General features: G+C 42.8%; 1 protein-coding gene across 15 annotated transcripts in view; it reads left to right on the top strand.

Annotated features, from left to right (window-relative positions):
• HDAC4 (histone deacetylase 4) overlaps positions 1-19,155 on the top strand; it is a 266,734-nt gene that overhangs the window by 149,087 nt on the left and 98,492 nt on the right. For 10 of the 15 annotated variants that reach the window (XM_040604241.1, XM_040604242.1, XM_040604240.1 and 7 more), the window contains 2 exons: positions 9,796-9,946; positions 14,877-14,997. In XM_040604241.1, the coding sequence (XP_040460175.1) occupies positions 9,796-9,946; positions 14,877-14,997 (272 nt within the window). The remainder of the gene's footprint in view (positions 1-9,795; positions 9,947-14,876; positions 14,998-19,155) is intronic. The other 5 variants (XM_040604243.1, XM_040604239.1, XM_040604232.1 and 2 more) reach the window with 2 other exon arrangements.

Raw genomic sequence — 19,155 nt, 5'->3', positions numbered from 1 at the left:
AAATGTGCTTGTTTCAAATCCACTGATGGGGTTGGTGTCATCTGCTTCACCCTTGTAGCTGCACTAGGTAGCACCTTCCCCATACCCCCAGGTTAGGGACGCTGAAGGGTAGTGCCTTGGTTCCTGCAAAGCATCCCCTTTCCCCTGTGACCTGCTGCTCATGTTGGACTCTGGAAGGGCAGACTTCCATTTCACCACATCCCCCATACCCCAGCTCCTGTTGCTGAGCGTGTCTGCTCCATCCTTCCTGCCTGCTGCAGCCAGTGCAGAGGGGCTCCCTTCGCTCAGTTTTGTGCCGCTCTTCTGCAGAGTGCCCATTTCTTACAGCCTGCATCGTTTTCAAGAGAAACTTAAAAAGCGAGGAGATACCAGGTGTCCACCTCTGTCTGTATTTTGACATGATAGAATTATTCATCTTAGAAAGCTGCGGCTGGGTACAGTTGGTGGTAAAAACCCAGACTGAACATTTTGTGCCTTGTTACTACTTGAATGTATTGTACTGTGCTCTCTTGCTATTTCTAGAAGGCTTCCTGTTCTTTTTCGGTGACCTTGCCTCGTTTTTCTGTTTCATGGAGCTGGCTCCAAGACTTAGACCTGTATCCTGCAAAACTTCTGACAGAAGTAACCCTAGGGAAAGCTTTTGTACGATCACAGTATTTGCTGTCTTTGAAGGGTGGGAGGTGACTTTCCTCAGCCTCAATTCAAGATCTTTTCCAAGAATGATGAGGACAAATCTGCGTGCAGAGAGGTGGGTAGTGTCAACAAATTCAGACAACAGCTTGGACATCTGTAAGCCCCATCTCTCAGTTGAAGTAGTCATGCAGCAGGCTGATTTAATTTGAGTTTCTTCCTACCTAGCGTTGGTGGTTTCTGGACTGAAGCTGAATTGCTCAGCCAGGAAGGTTGTCTGCCCTGGTTCTTACAAACCTACTTCAAAACTGGTAAAAGAAGCATGTTTCCTTTTGGTTTCTTCTGAGATGGGCCATGGTTTGTTGGGAGGAAGGAGCAGAACAAGAACTCCAGTTTTCTCCCACTTTTGAGGTGCGTAAACCAGTGTTTGAGATGCAAAAACCTCAGTCAAAAGTGAAGTCTCAGATCTCACTGCAGTCAGCGGACATGGTGGCTTTCATCCTGTGAATCCCTGTACTGGTGTCCATGGAGTCCGCTGGTACAGCCAGATTTGTCCTCCTTGTACCAGTCTCTTTGCTTTGGAGCTTACAGCTTTCGAGCAGAATATCGAGGTTTTTTGAGCCATCAGCAGTGGGAGATGAAAAGTCTGTTGCCCCTGGTACTCGGCTGCTCCACATTCCTTTGGTGAAGCCAAAGAAGAGACATTCACCCAGTGCATTTTCTTGTTAATTAATCTTGTGAAGTTGGGAGTTCAATTGGGCTGACTTTTGGGTGTTCTGAAAGCTGAATGTCTGACGTAAATGGCAGAAATGGCAGAGTTCACTGGCTGACAGATAACAGGATCTTTTTTTTAGTAGCACATGCTCACTTTTTCTGTGGAGTCTGAACAGCTTTTGAAGTGGTCAAATTTCTGTTCCTTCATCCTTTGTAGCATAAGTTTGTCACCCAGCAAAATGCGTGTGGGGCACAGTGAATATTTTTTAAAAAAAAAAAAAGCCAGAAACCTTATGATCTCTATTCAATTTGGAATTTCAAAATAAACAGCAGAAGGAATATTTTTCAGTTCACATTCACTTGGGAATTTTCAACTCCGATTTTATCTTATTTTTGAACTAGATAAAATAGATTGGAAGTAGTCAAAGAGAACACACAGAGAATCAGGGCAGGAGTAAAGAAATACTCAAGTGGATCCTGCTATTATGCTGGGAATATTGACCTGTTAATATATTGCTGTTGCTGATAAATTAACATTCATAAACTTGTAATTCCTGTTGCTGAATATAGTCTCTTAACAACATTGAGCTGGTGTATGGGAGAATGAAGTTGCATTTAAAACATAAATCAGGTTGTGAAAAACTTCACTCACGTACACACAATGTGAACAATGTTGGATTAATCTCCTTTTGTTTCCTGTTTAACTGGCAGTGGTGGTGTATAAAAATGATAAGTATTTGGTATTTGCATTGATGGCATGTTACCTTTAAACACAACACTTCTGCTGGGCTCGCACGACCATCAGATGATGTTAAACATTTGTTTCTAGCCTGCAGCCTTCCTCTGGGCACCGCAGGTGCTGAGGCTGTCACTGCCTCGTGTCAGACGAAGAGCAGCACTTTGCAGTCTGCTTTACCCCCATGTCCACCCGCTGTCGCATGGAGCTGAACCCAAAATCACACAGTAATGGCAGCTGATGCTGTGTGTCAGCAGCCACGCTGCCAGCGGCGCTGTGGATGCAAATACTCCGTTTTCACTGCTTTTCTTCCCTCCCACCCCCCTTTTTTAACTTGGTGGTTTGAGAAGCCCAGCAGGAGCACTTCGGTGAGGCCTCCCATCTCTGCCAACTTTCTGGTTCGGTCACTTTTCCTTCACATGGGTGATTGGGAATGGTGGATCAGTGGATGCAGTCGCGCTCTTCCTTTTCTTTATTCATAGTTCCTTCTTTGATATCACCAAAATGCAGTGGTGGCTCCTCTAGCTGGTCCCATTATAGGATCTCTTTATCTTACATCTCCACTCCTAATACTGGTTTTAGCCTAATTCCAACTCCTCTGCTCCCTACACCCCAAAACAGTTCACAAAGGACATAACTGCTCCTCTGAGGACTGAGGTCTGATTGCTTATGGCATTATAAAATCTCATTTAGCATTAAACATCCGGGGCTCCTTACTTTAGAGGACAATTTATAAGGTTCTTTGATTTACAGAGATTCCTTATTACCATCCATGCTTGGATGGATGTTCCCTGCTCCTGGTGCAAGGTGTACGGATCTATCCTCCCCTTCAATAATAACAACCATGCAAAGCACAGCAGAGGCATATGCAGAAGAGTTTTCCTCACCTTTAGCAGGGAAAACAGGAATAGGAACTGAATATGCTGGATACTATGAATGGAACTCACTGCTTTCTAGAAAGGCTCTTGGATACTCTGCTTCTGGAGGAATGCTAAAAACTAGACTGGAGTGGCAGTCAGGGAGCAAAAGGCACACACGAATGCATTCCCAGTGCTTTATTTTTGCAGATATTCAGGGCTTAGAGGGACGAAGCTGCTGTGCAAGCTTTCAGCCTTTTAGGAGAGGTGAGTAGTAATGGCATGGGAAGGAAACTAGAATACAAAATTACATATCTATATATAAGCTGTGCCAAACCTGTAACGTGAGATCTTTTCACCTAGAGCTGGCAATCAGGGAACATAATCATCGTTCTCTTTCCTGGAGACATCTGAGCCTCATAAACTTGAACACCAGACATTCTCAGTAGGTTATGTCTAACCGAGATCAGTCTCTTGCCCAGGAAGCTGTCGGCTGGGAAGGATCATTTCCCTGCACAGCGAAGAGATGCTGCCCACGGGAACTTCTGGCACGGGACTGCTTGCTGTCAGACTGCCTGATAGCTGGAAGGGGCACGCCGAATATATGTTCAGCCGCTGATGTGTCCAAGAAAAGAAATGATAGACTTTCATTCTTCTGAGCTGTGCTTTCAGATTTCTGTGTCTTGGCTTCTGCTGAAAACCACAACTTCCCCCCCCCCCCTCCCCGCCCCTCATATCCCAGTACAACTGATTAATTCTAACTAGCCTCCGGTGCTCCAGGAGATATCTGAAACACGCCATGACGGAGCCAAGAGAGCAAATCCTGAAACTGGAGCCACAGCCTGAGACTTCAGTAAACAGGATGGAGAGAAGATGAAGCAGAGAGTCCAGCCAAAGGAATGTCCAGCATTGAGATCGCTCTAAAATAACCCAATACAACAGTTCTCCCAGAAATCTGTCAACATCTGTGCTTTGCTTCCACCCATAGTTGATGATTTTTCAGAGATGATTTGATGTGTAGGTGTGTTGGTGAGTTCTTTCTTGATCATCACCTACAATTTTCCTTTATTTTTACAGAATTTGAACTCCAGATAATTTTAAATACCAGATTGAACCCCTCAAAACAGTAGAATTTTGCCAAAGCAGGTGGCAGATCATTTGCCTTAAAACCACTGTCTGCACCAAAAGCCCAGCCTCGCTGCCTGCTAGGTGAGAGGACAATTACATGAACCTTGTGAAAGTGTTTACTGGGCTGTGCCTTAGCTCAGCCTTTAAGAGTATAAGTTCAGGAGGTGCTGAGATCTGCTTTGTTGGGATTTTTTTGGTCTTGTCTAGCATTAAGTTGTCGGGTTTGAAGCTAGTATTTTACTTACACATCCTTACAACTTCTTTGAAGGTAGGGCCTCCATCAAAGCCCTGAACCTGTTGTTCAGGGATGGCAGGTGAAGTAGTTGTACAATGTCTTGGAGCTTGCCTGCAAGAAGTCCTCAGATTGCAGTCTTATGATGCTGGATGGTGCCAGCATGACCTTCTGCTGAGATGGAAACAATGTGTATGGGTGGGGAGGAATGCTGACCCATAGCTGGAGGATCAGGCTGCCTTTCCATCTGTGTTCCTTCGTACCCTAGCTGCCTTGTGCTGGGAGGAAGGAGGAATCTCCTGCAAATACAAAGAGCAGCAGAAGTGCTTGGAGTGATGTCCCACCATGCTGGAGCACCTTCAGCAGGTGATCTCTGGCATAGATCAAGATGCAAGTTAGGAGTTGGACGCAACACTAAGCTGCTTTGGATTCCAGGAAACATTTATCGACAATAAGTATGCCAACTGTTGTTAAACCCAGGCTTGCATCTGTGATTAACTGCATGAGTAAGGATGAGCTGTCTGGGTACAAATAGTTTTATGCTGCCTTCCACTAATTGCAGTAAGCTATTCAAAATATATATTATAAAAACCTAGGAGCCATAGTCTAAGCTTCAAAACCTCTCCTGGTTTGCAGATTTTAATCAGTTTGACCGTGGCGTGTGAAGTAAATGACAGAAACACCTTTAAAATGACTGTTGTGTGAGAAGGAGGAAACAGAGGAGCATGAGCAGAGAGCAGTGGCTTCGAGAAGAATAAGGTAGTACCTGCAAGTTACTGAGATGCAGGAAGGACCCACGTTCTTGCTACTAGTTTAGCAAATTGAGAAGTGGTTATAGAAGTCTTAATGCAACGTGTCGCCATGAAATACTTTCTCGTTCTTTCTGGTAAATGGGATCTTTGCTGTCAGCACCACACACTTCCCAGGAGGGCACTGGCTGGCTTCTGGGCTGAGTTTGATGGAAGATTTTTGGAGCACTCTGTTTCCACTTGTTTTTATGCCTGAAGGAAACAGTTTTAGCTTCACTTTGCTTAAAAAGAGGTTTCTTTGTGCAGTGGAGGTTGATAGTGCACTTGCTGATAAGGTGTCAGTCCCTGTTCTAGGTAGACGTGCTTGAGAACTGAAGACAATTGAGGAATGGGATGGCAAAATCCACTGCACCGCCAAGTCCTCACAGCTAGCTGACCGTTGATAAATACTTGGAAATACTCTACATTCTCCTTATTACATTTATTAATATTAATATATGCTAAAGGAGCACCAGCAACACTAACAACAGGTACAGTTGAACATTTATGTAGTCTTCATAAATAGTGGAAGCAGTGACATTAAACATATGCAGGAATCCCCATAGTTATAAATATTTACAAATACTTATTTTGGCAAGAGCACCTAATTCAGATGTTCCTAGCTGCACTCCCTAGTACAGTGTGCATGTCTGTCACACGGTATGCTCCTGAAATTGATAGCTGAATTAGTCTGAATGCAAGGGATTTCCCTCAGCATATCGCTTTGTATTTCACAAATATTTAAATTTCATTTGGGGAAAAAACACACCGCTCCAGCTATGCGCAGTTAATACAAGGGTGGTGCGGAGCTGGAGTCGGTTCATTTGCCAGCAAGAGAGATCTAATATGTTACGTGGTACGTGAGCAAGGTCTCACTCTGTACTTAATAATCCTTATCAGAGCCACCTAAGCGTCTCTTGGTATGCCGTGAATTGCAGTTCAAGAGGTGCTTATGAATTCCTAACTCAGGCACTTCCCAAAAGACCCGAGCATGGGAGATTGCGTCCCGCTCAAATGCAGCTCTGAAACATTTTGCCTTTAGACATCAGCAGGCTTTTTTTTTTCTCCACTGAGATAGTCAAGGGAAGGTTAAATGCCAGACTGAGCCCACAATGTGTGGGTGTTATGCTGCCAGAAGAAGTTTAGTGCGTGGTGCGGGAGGGGGTAAGACCATGCTGCAGTTGGCCACACACTGGTCTGAATGCTCGCTACCTGTTAAAATTTGCCTTAACTGAAATAGAAACTCATTGTTTTCCTGAAGTTTCAGTTTATTTTGTGAACGGGACAGGTTTTTGTATGTTACCAGATTTCCTGCTTCTCATGTTAGTCAGTGGTGGGTTCTCTTGCTGCTTATGGGTCTTTCTTCACAAAGCATCAGCAGAAAAAACCATTTTAAAATAAAAAAATTGTAACCCCCACAAAATATAATATTAGGGCACAGTCTAGCATCAAGTGAGTTTTAAAGCTTATGGTTTTAAAGTTCAGAAGGGCCTTTTTGCACAGAAAACTGATTTAATGTGATAGTTATATTCCCTCTGGCTCTATTATAACAAGATGGGTATCAGGAGCAGCAAGGATGAGCCAATGCAAGCTTCACCATGGGTCAGCACTCCAAATTCTTATCCAAGGTCCTTAGAGGAGCTGTAAAACCTGGACACAGTCTGTGCAGTGGGATTGCCTGAGCTGGGGAGCTGGTAAAGGCACAGCATCGTCAGCGCCCCTGCATTTTGCTGAGCCTGCACAATGTATTTCCTGTCAAATACTGTCTGTGTAGTTTGTTTTCAACCCTAAGCATGGAGAAATATTCATGCCGCAAGAAGACATCACAGTTCAGACAGAGCACCCGAATGAGTTTTCTTCACTCATTTTCTGAGGCTGCAGCAGACACCAACAAAGTGATTTCTTATTTCTTTTCGTGGATACAATTGGAGAGGTTGCCTCATTATATATATTTTTTTATTTATTTATATTTTTTCAACTTTGTAAAGATTTGAAAACTATATTAAGAGTAGGCTTTCTGGAAACCGGGGTCAAAATCAGCGGAAACAATACATCTCTAATGAAACTTCTATAAGCCATCCAGATACAAATTGGTCTTTTCATTTACATTTCACTACAGATGTCAATGAAAGCACAGTTCCTTCTAAAGCATCCTAATGTATGTAAACCATTGCAGGAAGCATAACACGCAAAGCCTAGGAGACTGCAGATGGAGAGAAAAGGCTCCTGATTTCATAAAAATAACAAAACCTGTTTTAACATATTGTGCATTAAATATTGTTCATTTGCATACTTTCTATGGCTAGGTTATAAAAGCCCACCATGTGGTGGACTTGTTGGAAGTCTGAAAAGATACTCTTTCTCCAAATGGAGATGTGTTAGTGGAAGCTGCTGCTTAATTATAAAACAAAAATAACTAGCTTTCTCTAGGGTTTTTTGTTTTTTCCTTTTGTAGGTTTTTAAAGTCTGGGTTTTTTGTTGTTTACATAAAATTCAATAGAATTAGGAAGGGAAACATGGGTGCAATCACTGCAAATTCTGCTGACTGGGGTTCGGTGTTTTACAACAGTCTGCTTGGAACCGCCAGCAGCCGGGACTCCTCCATCAAGATTTTCCAGCAGATAGCCAGGCAGATTGTAAAGTACCTCTTACGTTATTTTTTTGCATCTTTATATAGAACGGTATAATTTTGTGTATCATCTACAGTATATCTGCAACTGAAACATTAGATGGTACAAATTTACAATGCCACAAATTAAAATAAGAAATTGCTGTCAAAAGCATAAATAGAAAAATATGCAAAAGAAGAAGGAAAAATCAGTGTATGTGGGGTGGGAGTCCTGTGTATACGCATGCTGTCAGGGTTTGGAGAAAGATGGAGCAAGACGTTCTTGGAAGGGGCAGGTTCCCTGTCTTAATAGCTGTGGCTTGTCCTCATCCCTTTCCACATACGGGATTTTGTGAACCTGAAGCAGTGGGTGGTATCTGAGCACAGGCACCTATTAAGTCCAGCCTCAGAGAAGTCTCATCTATCGCCAGAGCGGTAAGGGTTCTGAAGGTTAAGGTTGCCAGCTTAAAATCAATCTGCTAGTTTACAAGCTGCCAATGTAAAGAGTGCGGGGCAGGCGTAAGGCAATCGGGGTGGCAGAGCAGCCCAAGTAGTTTGCCTCAGCATGTATCTTACTGGAGAGAGTGCACATAAAATTGGGAGGCGGTAAATCTTCATTTAAGATATACATATATATATTGTTTATTTTTTAAGAAAAAGCAGTTTTCAGTGGATTTCAAGGGGAAGCCCTGTGCCCAGGGAAGCGCCTTTTGCAAACCCCATGGATATCTTTTCTCACCTAGCCAAGTTGCAAGTTGCTGAGACTTGTCATTTGTCACCTGCTTTTCCACAGCCTGGCTTGCTTCTGGCTGGCTGTCAAGACACAGGGTGTTCTCTGAGCACTGACAGGTATCGCCCCAGGGCCCGGCAGATCCAACTGATTGCTCCAGTCTCTGGGGGAATACCCCTGGGCCCAAAAAGGACACTCTGGGCTGGAGAGATCCACACCGAGTTTCCTGTGAGGTTAGTGTTTCCATGCTCATCTTCCAGGTGCTGGGATTTGGACGCCCCCGCCAAGGGAGGACTTGCAGTGTATGAGGGTCGGAGCCTTTGGTGCTTCAAGTCTTGAACACTCCATTTGATGAAAGCTTTGCAAATCTTGACCGTAATTAGGCAACCTGTCTCTCTGTGCTTTCCGTGAATGTGTGCAAATCGAGAGAGCCAGGATAAATTCTTCCTTGAGAGATTATTGGAAGAATATTTTTTTATATATATATATTGAAGTAATTCTTTTATAATTAAGCTCAGAAACAAGTGGTGGTCATGCCCACAAGGCAGCTAGTCCTTTGGCATTTAGCTTGGGGTATGAGTTTTGCACTGCAGATGGGAAGTAACCGTCATTTGATGAAATTAAAAAGATATAGTTGTCCTAGTCCATGAGAACTTCTCTCATAAGAGAGAGAAACCAGAGTCTAAAGTCATACAATTGAAGGCTTATTCAAAAAAGCATATGCACAAGGAGACTGAACTGGTCTTGCAAAGCCCACGTTGATGATGGTGTATTTTGCTGCGAGTGCCTGACTTGGTGAGCTCAATGACATTCCTTCAGCATAGGGTTTGTACACGACGAATGTGTGAGTATTCATCATTAAGATGTCCTAATGGGGTTTTAATTAAAACAGACAATGGAGAGAAAATTCATGTCCACCTGCAGTAGCAGTTTGCACTGGTTCAGCACAGACTCTGGGCACCAGACTCCGGCAGGGCCGTGGTGGCAGCAGACTGCTCGCGGAGAACTGGGGACCTGGATGTACCCTTTGGAAGCAGCAAAGTGGTTGGGGAAGCACCTGCTTGGGTGGAAGCTTTTTGTCAGTTTCTCGGATTAGGTGCTTTCTGAACAGGATGCTTGTGCTTGTAAACAGACTGTGAACTGAAACCTGGAGCATATAGTACCTATGGTTTAGCATAAGTGCTATCCTGAACTAGAAATGGGCTACATGAAATGAGTCGTGGTGCAGGAGCCTCTAGACGAGGAAAATGCCTTTTTTCCTATGTCTGTAAATTAAGCAACATTATTGTCACCTGATAGCAGCTGCTGGTTTCGCTCTGGGAAGTCTTGACGCTGTTAATTTGTTGTTCTTCCCCTCATCCCTTCTCCGCAGCAGCAGCAGGAGATGCTGGCAATGAAGCATCAGCAGGAGCTGTTGGAGCACCAGAGGAAGTTGGAGCAGCACCGACAGGAGCAGGAGCTGGAGAAGCAGCACCGAGAACAGAAACTTCAGCAGCTAAAAAACAAAGAGAAAGGAAAAGAGAGTAAGTAGAGCAAGCTCGCTTGTTTCAGCGATGACAGGTAGAGCAGATGAATGGAAGCCATAAAGCAGCTTCATAAAGCTGGAGAAACCTTCATGCTAGACTCTCTGCAGAGCTTGGCTGCGCATGGAGCTTATGTAAACTGTTAGGAGGTATTGAGGGTTAGAGAGAAATGTATTTCTATGCTTTATCTTCATTTTTGTCTTACTAAATGCCATTTTAGCATTTTTCAAAAGGAAGCGTGTCGTCTCTTTACTTGATTTAACATTTTTTGAAGTATTTTTGGCAGCATTCCTAATGGAGGCAGAATATTAAGCCCATAAAATACACCAGATGCACACTGCATTTCTTTTTCTTTTACTTTTCTTAATTTCACTCTCTTAAGATGTAGCGGAGTTCTCAGTTCTTAGCTTTAAAGTGTTTTCATTCAGAAAGTACTTCTTTCATGAGGTTACAGATTGTGGTTGCCTTTCCCACGTGTCATTATGCACTTCACAAGATTCAGTAAAATGATTATGGCCTCACAATTTCCCTTATCAAAGACACTTTGGTTGCTTGTTCAGTTTTCTTTTAGAAGTGAATGGGAGGAAAAATACCTTACCAAGTTGTACTCATTAGGTCTTCATTTCAAATGAAATAAAGAAGCCTGTGATGGAAGAAGCGGAGAGGACTGAAGGGTACCAGGAGATGGGATACTGTTTGGGGACCAGGAATAAGACAAAGCTCTAAAAAAAGTGTTTTCTAGTAGGAAAGGACTGGGGTCTAGGAGACTTAAAAAGAAATCGTCTGAAGGTTGAATTCCTTACTCCCTGCATGTGTGTCTTGCAACAGCAGGCTAAGCTGCAGCCAAAATCAGGGAACACACAGACCTACCCCATTATCTTTGCGAAGCCGCTCATAGGAAGTGCAGTGTGGCTGCGTGTGTTTGGGTTGGGTTTTGTTCATTTTAAGTACTAGAAAGGCCAAAGGATCAGATTCTACTTAATAGAAGCAGTTTAACATTTAGGAGTGAGTAAAGGCGATGATAATGCAGGTTTGCTACTCTGGTGCCCAGTTGCTGCCACGTGCAATGCTTTCCATTTTCCTCTTGCTGCTTTGTGTTATTTTCCAGAGTATAAGGCAGTCGGCTCGAGGAGGATGTAAGCTGTAAGCGTCTCCACTTCACCCTGCTGTTCTCATCAGCTGTTGATATTGTATCAATGTTTTCCTGGGCCTCTCTGCAAAATTGATATCTGGCTATTCTCGTTAAAGTAATTTGCAAACAAATAAAAATGCCTGATTAGCTGTAAAATGGTAAAAGCATTGAAGCACCTTGTGGGTGAGACACTTACGTGTAGAGGAAAAAACAGGGTTTGGGGACGTTAAGTTGAAAATCCTGTTCCCATGGCTACAGTTTTATTTTTAAATTACTTTTTATTTAAGTACTATGGTGTATAATCATTATAGCATCTCAGCTCTTAAGTATTTATAAGTTATTTTCCTCAGAAAATTTTGCTAAGTGCAACAGAGCTAAAATTGTCCTGATCTGAAATATGAAGAGTGAGTAATAGATGTATAGTTTATTCTCCCTCCTTCCCCTGTCACTGTAAGCCAAAATATATTGCTTTGTACCTTTTAGAAGGCAAATCACAGATCGGTTTATATTAACATACCATCAACTCCTTGCGTTCTCATCTCAGGAACCTTAACGTGTCCCTCGTAAACTGGTATCTGATATCATAAAGGTATCTGCTATCGTAAAGTTTTTCATCAAAAAATGTTCATCATGTGGGCAGGCCGGGCCGATGGTGTGTGAGGGTCCCCAGGGCTCAGCGCTGGGCCCTGCCCGCGGGTCACACCAGCCCCAGGCAGCGCCGCAGGCCGGGGCACAGCGGCTGGGCAGGGCCGGGGGGAAAGGGCCCGGGGGGGCGGCTGGGGCCGGCTGGGCAGAGCCCCCGGCCTGCCCGGGTGGCCGAGGCGGCCAGCAGCGCCCTGGCCGGTGTCCGGAGCGGCGTGGCCGGCAGGGCCGGGGCAGGGACCGTGCCCTGTGCTGGGCACCGGGGCGGCCGCCCCTCGAGCCCCGGGGCAGCTTCGGGCCCCTCATGGCAGGGGGGACGCGGAGGGGCTGGAGCGTGTCCGGAGCGAGGGGGGGGGTCGGTCCCTTCTCCCCGGGAACGAGCGGCAGGACAAGGGGAAACGGCGTCGAGTTGCGCCAGGGGAGGTTTAGGCTGGGTGTGAGGGAACATTTCTCCACTGAAAGGGCGGTGAAGCCCTGGGACAGGCTGCCCAGGGAGGCGGTGGGGTCACCATCCCTGGAGGGGTTTAAAATATGTGCAGCTGTGGTGCTTGGGGACATGGTTCAGTGGTGGGCTTGGCAGTGCTGGGCTATTGGTTGGACTTGATGATCTCAAAGGTCTTTTCCAACCTACATGATTCTAGGAAAAACATGACTTCCACAAATGGAAGATGTATATAAAAGTAAAGGTGTTTTTTTTCACAGGATAAGCAATGATAGTTGCTCATCCTGTCTTTCCACGGTTAGGTTTTAACCTAGAACCGGTCCCGTGTGTTGGTGTTTCCAAGCACTTCTGGGCATGGACCATTCAATCGTTGCTGCTCAGCCAGCCTTGGACCGTGGCTTGTCTTGCACTATCTGCTACAATTTGGCCAGCTGTGGTCAGCCCACGCTATCCTTAAGGGGTTTCTCCCATTAATTACCATTTGTTCTGCTCCTCTGCTCTTTCATTGTGCAAACTTCTGAGAGAGCCTGGTCCTGCTTCTGTTCTCCCTCGTTCTCTTCGCACTACCTCTGCATTGTCCTATATTGGGATGCTATTTGATCCTGGGACAATATGTAACTTGTTTTTGTCTCTGCTGTAGTAACCTGGCTCAGTGTTTTGGCTCTTTAGAGCTATCCTGTCTGCAGTACTTTGCTCATTGTGGCTCTCTCCTGTTTGAAGTCTTATCAGTTGATCTGCTCTTTGCTCCCTGCTCCTTTTAAACAGTCAGGCCCTCTGAAATGAATAGGCCATCTTCACAGCTTGGTTTTCCCCACCACACACAGCTGGTCCCCCAGACCGAGCTGCTGTGTGGCCTCTTGCTCTCTGGTTCTTTCTTTCTCACCCTCCTTTTACTCTTCTGCGCCTTATGCTTCTATTGGAGTTGAGTGTCTTGCTTTCTGCCTGTTGACTTACTCCATGTGTATGGGCTTTTAATATCTGACTTCTGCTCTTGTCCTCTCTGCTTATACCCCTGCAAGGTGTATACTATTGCATATGTGACAGGTTGTCCCTTTCTGCCTTTGGAGTCCTCTTGAACATCTTTATGGGATCCTGCACAGCACTTCTGCCTATAACAATGTGACTGGGTCCACAATAACCCAGTATAGTATGTGAGAAGTGAGTTGGATTCAGGTTTTTTTCTTTTGATCTTTGAACTCAAGGGTCAAGAGCTGAGTAATGGTCGGAAGGTCTTACATGACAGCTTGGTCCATGGGTCTGACATTGCCCAGGGAAGGGGTGGCCTACACGTTTGTATCTTGTTAAACGTATATGGGGCCTTTCAGCTTCTAATTAAAGAGGAAGACAAGCCAGGGGAGCTTTTATAAACCTAAGGATTCAAAAATGTTTGATTTCAAGTCTTCTAAATAACATCAGATTTATCCAAAACTGACAGAACACAGTCATGTTTGATTATTTTAAAGATGCTAATAGATTAAAGATGACACTTTTGGGGGAGATAAGGCCTTTAAGCCTTAAGCGTGAATTTGTCACCTATTCTGGTTTAGCCATGTGGCTTGCTACACTCATATGACTTTATCTCCAGCTCCTCAGTTGAACTTCCCGTTGGGCTACATGCCAAATGTACATTTGTAGAGCTGGTGAGAAAGGCAGGGCTCCAAAAAGGTGAATTTTCAAGCTTTTGAACACAGCTTTGGTGGTTGAACAATATTACATCTTCAGGCAGTGCTTTATAGAACTATTGCAGTTTTCTTTACTTGGGCAGATCGAAAAAAATGGTTTCCCCAGTCTGTCAAATGGCACCACATTGCTGAGTAGGATCCAGGAGACAAAAGGTCACCCTGTTGTATTTTAAGTTTTTATTCCCAGTAGAGCAAGCAGTTTTCCTGGCCTTTTCATTCTCTTGTAGCCCAGATATTTTCCCTTGGAATTCTTACTTTACCCCATGGTATAGATGAACTATCATTTTCCACATGTTCTGCTTGCCAAACTTTCTATGCATTACTCCATCAGGAACTGTGCCTGCGAATCTGTTCTGTCAACTGAATGATAATTTTAATCCATCATTGCAGTAAAACAGACTGGTCTCTATTGTGGAGGAAATAATGATTAGAAATTACACAGTTGACATTTTAACTCTACACTACAAAATTACTGACTTTCTTCTTTAAATGTTAGATTTTCTATTTGAAGAAATAGATTGCACACTTGTAAATGAATTGGAATATTATGTAGGTCTTATTGTACACAGATACTTTTGAACAAAGAGGTCCCTATTTACAAGTTTTCAAGACAAAATCTACATACGAGACATTTGTCTCGTTCCCCTTCTGCTTGCAGATGTGACATTTCAAAACTTGAGTGTACACAAGACCCTTTTTCTTAAATACCTTTGATTAAAAGAAAGCTGGAATACCTAGTACAAGTGCTTTACTCTAAGCATACTTTTATGCAAGTGTAAAAATCCTCTTCAGAAATCTTTTATAGTGAAATGATAAATCTCTGATTAAATCTCTGTTTTCAAACATAAGTTGTCATTATATGCAAAGCTAAAGCAAAAAAGAGAGAGACCTCCTTACTGCAGGCACTTTGTTGTTTTCTCTTTGAAATAAAGGTTCTTCTTTTAGACTGGAATTCTGACTCTTTTTAGAAATTTAAATTCTTTAAAGTGTGTGAATTGATTAAATAACCTTTTTTTATTTTTGACACTTCAGGTGCAGTGGCAAGCACAGAAGTAAAGATGAAATTACAAGAATTTGTCTTAAATAAGAAGAAGGCATTGGCACACCGGAATCTCAACCACTGCATATCCAGTGATCCTCGCTTCTGGTATGGGTAAGTGGTACTGGGCTTATCTTTATGATTCAGCCGGTGCCACCTTTTTTCACAATTGCTGGAGATGTGGGGGATAGACATGATGTGTTTACTGGATGAACCAGAACAGTGATAGATAGAATCAGGGTTTGACTTTGCTGTACGTTACCAAAATGTGTTTTTCAGAGGGTTTCAGTATGAATAATTTTCATGTCTTCTGTGATGGTCACAGTGTTTTTGTGAGTAGAAGTCTTTGCTGGTCATCTTTAATCCATGATTATTCAAACTCTCAAGTTCTACAATCAAGATCAACCTTTATAAGTTCTCTAGCTTTTCACCCAGAATTTTGTCCTGAGGTGTTATAAAACTTGAACTTTAGTGAAATGGGGATATTGCTTTTCATGTTTAGTGAACTGCAACTCAGGATAGTTGAGCTAGTGTTACATTTTTAAAGCCTTTAATGCTTACTGCTCATCTTAATCTCTCAGAGTTTAAAGTTTTGTTTACTTGGCTCTTCTCTGTAAACTGCTGGAAACATCAAATGCATCCTGTCTGCACTTCTAATCGCAATTGCCCCAACAACTGCATTTTCAACTGTTGGTCTTCAAGAAGGTGTGGGGTGAGAAGGTAACAGCTAATGTTATAATGACATGGGAACAAAGAGTGACTTCTTCAGTTATTTAAGATGCACCAAATAACAAATACAGGTGATGGCATTATTAACAAGGCACAAGTTTCAGTTCCAGAAATTCACTTCTTCATTTTCTAAAAGAAAATCGGAAAATATGAGATGATTTGAAAGCTTCCGCTACTATAACATTGTGAATATATTTTAAATTCTATTTTTTTTTTTTTTAAAAAAAAGGAGTTTGGATGTTGTCTTTAGTGACCATAAAATTCATGGAATTTTGAAGACAGAAGTCAAGGAAGTTTTGCTGTGAAATTTGTGTTCAAGCTGGATGTCTGAAAGTATTTTAAGAATTTAAGAAATTAACATGCATACAGAGATGATGAGGTCATAGTCAGAAGATGTTTCCAAATTCAAGAAACTAAGCTGAAATTAGATTTGAAAGATATCCCAGCTATGAGCAAGTACAGAAATGCTGAAGTGTAGTTGGCAGAAAAATCCAAACATTATTCCAGTAGGGTGAGATTGAGCAGTTTTAATGCATCTCTGAAAATCTAATCTAGGACTTGAAAATTGTATGGTTATGACACTGTTTAAAGTGGTGAAATGTTGTTAGCTTTATGCAAAGATAATATTTAAGGCCCACTAGGTCAGTATCAAGGGTAGTAGAAGAAATAGGAGAAACTGAATTTCAGTCAAGAAAACATAAATATCTTTTCTAGATAACTGATTTTCCACTGTTCTTAATTGAGACTCACCATGAAATTTGGGGATTTTATTAAAAGCGGTTGAAGACTCTGAGCAACTGCGTTCTCCCATTTTTTTTTTCCAGTTGGTTAAAATGCCTGTTATGCAAAAGTGGTATAAAGTCAATTAGAATTAAGTATGTTAAACAAGTGCTTCCTTCCAAACACTTTGGTCCTTTGGCCCTAGAGAAACCTGGTACAGAATTGCCATCATAGGTGAATTTAGAAAAGAGAAAAATAAATTTGGGAGTGGGCTGAATTCCTGATGTTTTGCACAGTTTTCAATTAACTGCTTTTTCACCAAGAATCCAGTATTTGGAGATGAATCAAAGAGCAGCAGTCTATAATACCCCTGTATGGTGCGGGGCCAGGAGTGATGCCGGAGGTTATGTAGCCAAGTTATATTTAAGGTTTTAGTATGTTCCCTGCCCTGTTTTAAGCTAATGCTGAGAACTTTCCAAGCACCAATATAGCATTTAGGTTTATTGTGGACGCTCATCGAAACATCCCTTTCTTGTGATGCTCCAGGGATACCAACAGGTAGAGACAACGTACAGACTCTTGCACAAGGGGCCATCCTTTTCCTTCTGGACTTAATGGGCTTACCATCCCCTCATGTGCCCTCCGTCTGTTTTACGGTGGGGAGAGGATCACTCACTATTCTGGTTCCTAACACAAGATGTGAAGAGGGAAGAAAGAGCCTCAGAGGCCTCACAAATCTTTCTAAGGGTCTGTCTCAGTGATAAGTTGCAGGCAGGCATGAGCTCGTTCTGCTCAGCCTTTGAGGAGGGCAGATGGCAGCAGGGCTGCGTGACTAGTGTCTTATCGTGCGGTGGAGGATTTTTAAATGCACCCTTCAGTTGTTAAGGCAGAAGTTGAGGATTTTGTGTTTCCGTTCTATTTAAAAAATACTTTTTTTCAGAAAAGAGAAAACCTTTAAATTAGTATTTATTTATATGGCACCTCACATAGGTTAGCAATTCAGTTATAGAGATATTTATGTACGCACATACTTCTAATGTGATTCAATTGGGTGGTGTTTGGATTTAACACACGCAAATGAGGCTTGCAGAAGATAGACTTGATGCTCCTACTGTGAGCAGGCAAGCCAATTAAATGGTAACAGATGCTGAAATAGTCTTTTAAATGACACGCCTGCTTTTAAGCACTTCCTTCGGTCTTATTAAGGTTTGTGAATTCCTTTTTAAAAAAAAATTGAAAGCATTACTTGGAAAAAACAGATCTCCTAAGGGTATTGAACACCACAGTGGTTCTACGTCAATGGCTGTGACATGAAATATGTTCCATTGACATGTGAAATAGCTGCTGTTCCCCTGGCCCTTTTGGGCCAGGCTTCGGTTGTCCACTGAGATGTCCAGATGCTTTTGCCTTCAGTGGCTTGTATCTGTTTGAACTTCATTCAGCACTGCTGGTTACTGGTGCAGCACTGGGTGTCTATAGTTAGTGAATGTTTTCTAATTAATCACGGATGTTAAAGGGCATTGTCACACCCTTGAGATGAAAAGGGACCAGCTTTAGAGGTTTTGCAGGATATAGTCATAATCCAAAGAATCTACTAAACAAAAGAAAAGAACTTGATAATGCCCAGTAATGTTTCTAGGGGGCTTTCACAAAGGTCTTGCTCAGCCTTCAGCTCTATGGTATTCAAGCCACTTGGTAAAATCTGTTTAATATATACAGCTCCAGTCTATATGTAATTGTTTAAAATAGCTTTGTGGACTATAATTTTCAGATTACATTGGTGATAGGCAACAACAGAATGGGTTCTTTTGAATTTCATTGTCAGACTGTGCCTCCTGTGGATTCTGAACCCACCTGACAGCCCTGCTTCCAGGAGGTTTTGATCTTCAAGATACTTAACATAAGTAAGAGTGGCTTAGCAGGAACACAGACAGAGCACCTTGGGGTTAGCAAACAGGGCTATTATTTCCCTAGGAAGTTGTCACAAACACGCTTGGGAAGTAGCCACTCAATGTGGTAGCAGTCATGAAGGGAGTTTAACTGAGTATTTGCATGGTAAGGAGCTAGAGAGATTTAATTATATGTTCAATTATTGCAGTGTACATAGATGTCTACGGTCCCTGTACTCAAAACATGCTAGCATACATACGTATGCTTCAATATATATTCAGTTTACATTGCATGAACATGTTTGAAGTACCATGCATGCTTTGGTGTGCACATGAGTTTTTGAGGGACCTCAGACCTCAAAGAACAGGCGATGTGTTATGTGAAGGTATGTGCTTTCAGGAATGCCCGCAAACTCGATTTAGTATACAATTTCATCTCTTTCAAGACCTCTAAATTTCTTGAACAGGCATGCAGACCAGTGCATTTTGCTCGAAGCAGCATAGGGTGTCGGATCCCAGTCCTTGAGCCATATAATGTATTCCTGTTTGCAGAGTTAAATATCTGTCATTCAGCAGCCCTGAAGCACATCTAAACAGGCCCTTTGAGTTCCTGCCATTCCCTAACAAAGTGATGAAAATAGCTTCAATGTACATGATTGTGCAGCTTAAGTCATGATTAAAAAAAAAAGGGGGGGGAGAAAGAAAAGTCTATTGCTTGTATAGGCAAGAGCAAAAAATGTCATTGTGTGACACGATGGATTTGAGGGCTCTTGGCTTGCAGCGTCCAGGCTTCCTGTTTGTGAAACATCTCTCTGTGCTGCCTTCCCATGGTATGAGCAGATCCGGGCAGAGAAAGCGACTTCTGTTTTCAGGAGGGATTCAAATATTTTTCAGTTTGGTTCTGTTTTGATTTCAGGTGATGATTAAACTGTGC

The sequence above is a fragment of the Falco naumanni genome, chromosome 8 (assembly GCF_017639655.2).
Source record: "Falco naumanni isolate bFalNau1 chromosome 8, bFalNau1.pat, whole genome shotgun sequence".
Classification (NCBI taxonomy): Eukaryota; Metazoa; Chordata; class Aves; order Falconiformes; family Falconidae; genus Falco; species Falco naumanni.
This window is presented reverse-complemented; position numbering and strand designations above follow the sequence as displayed.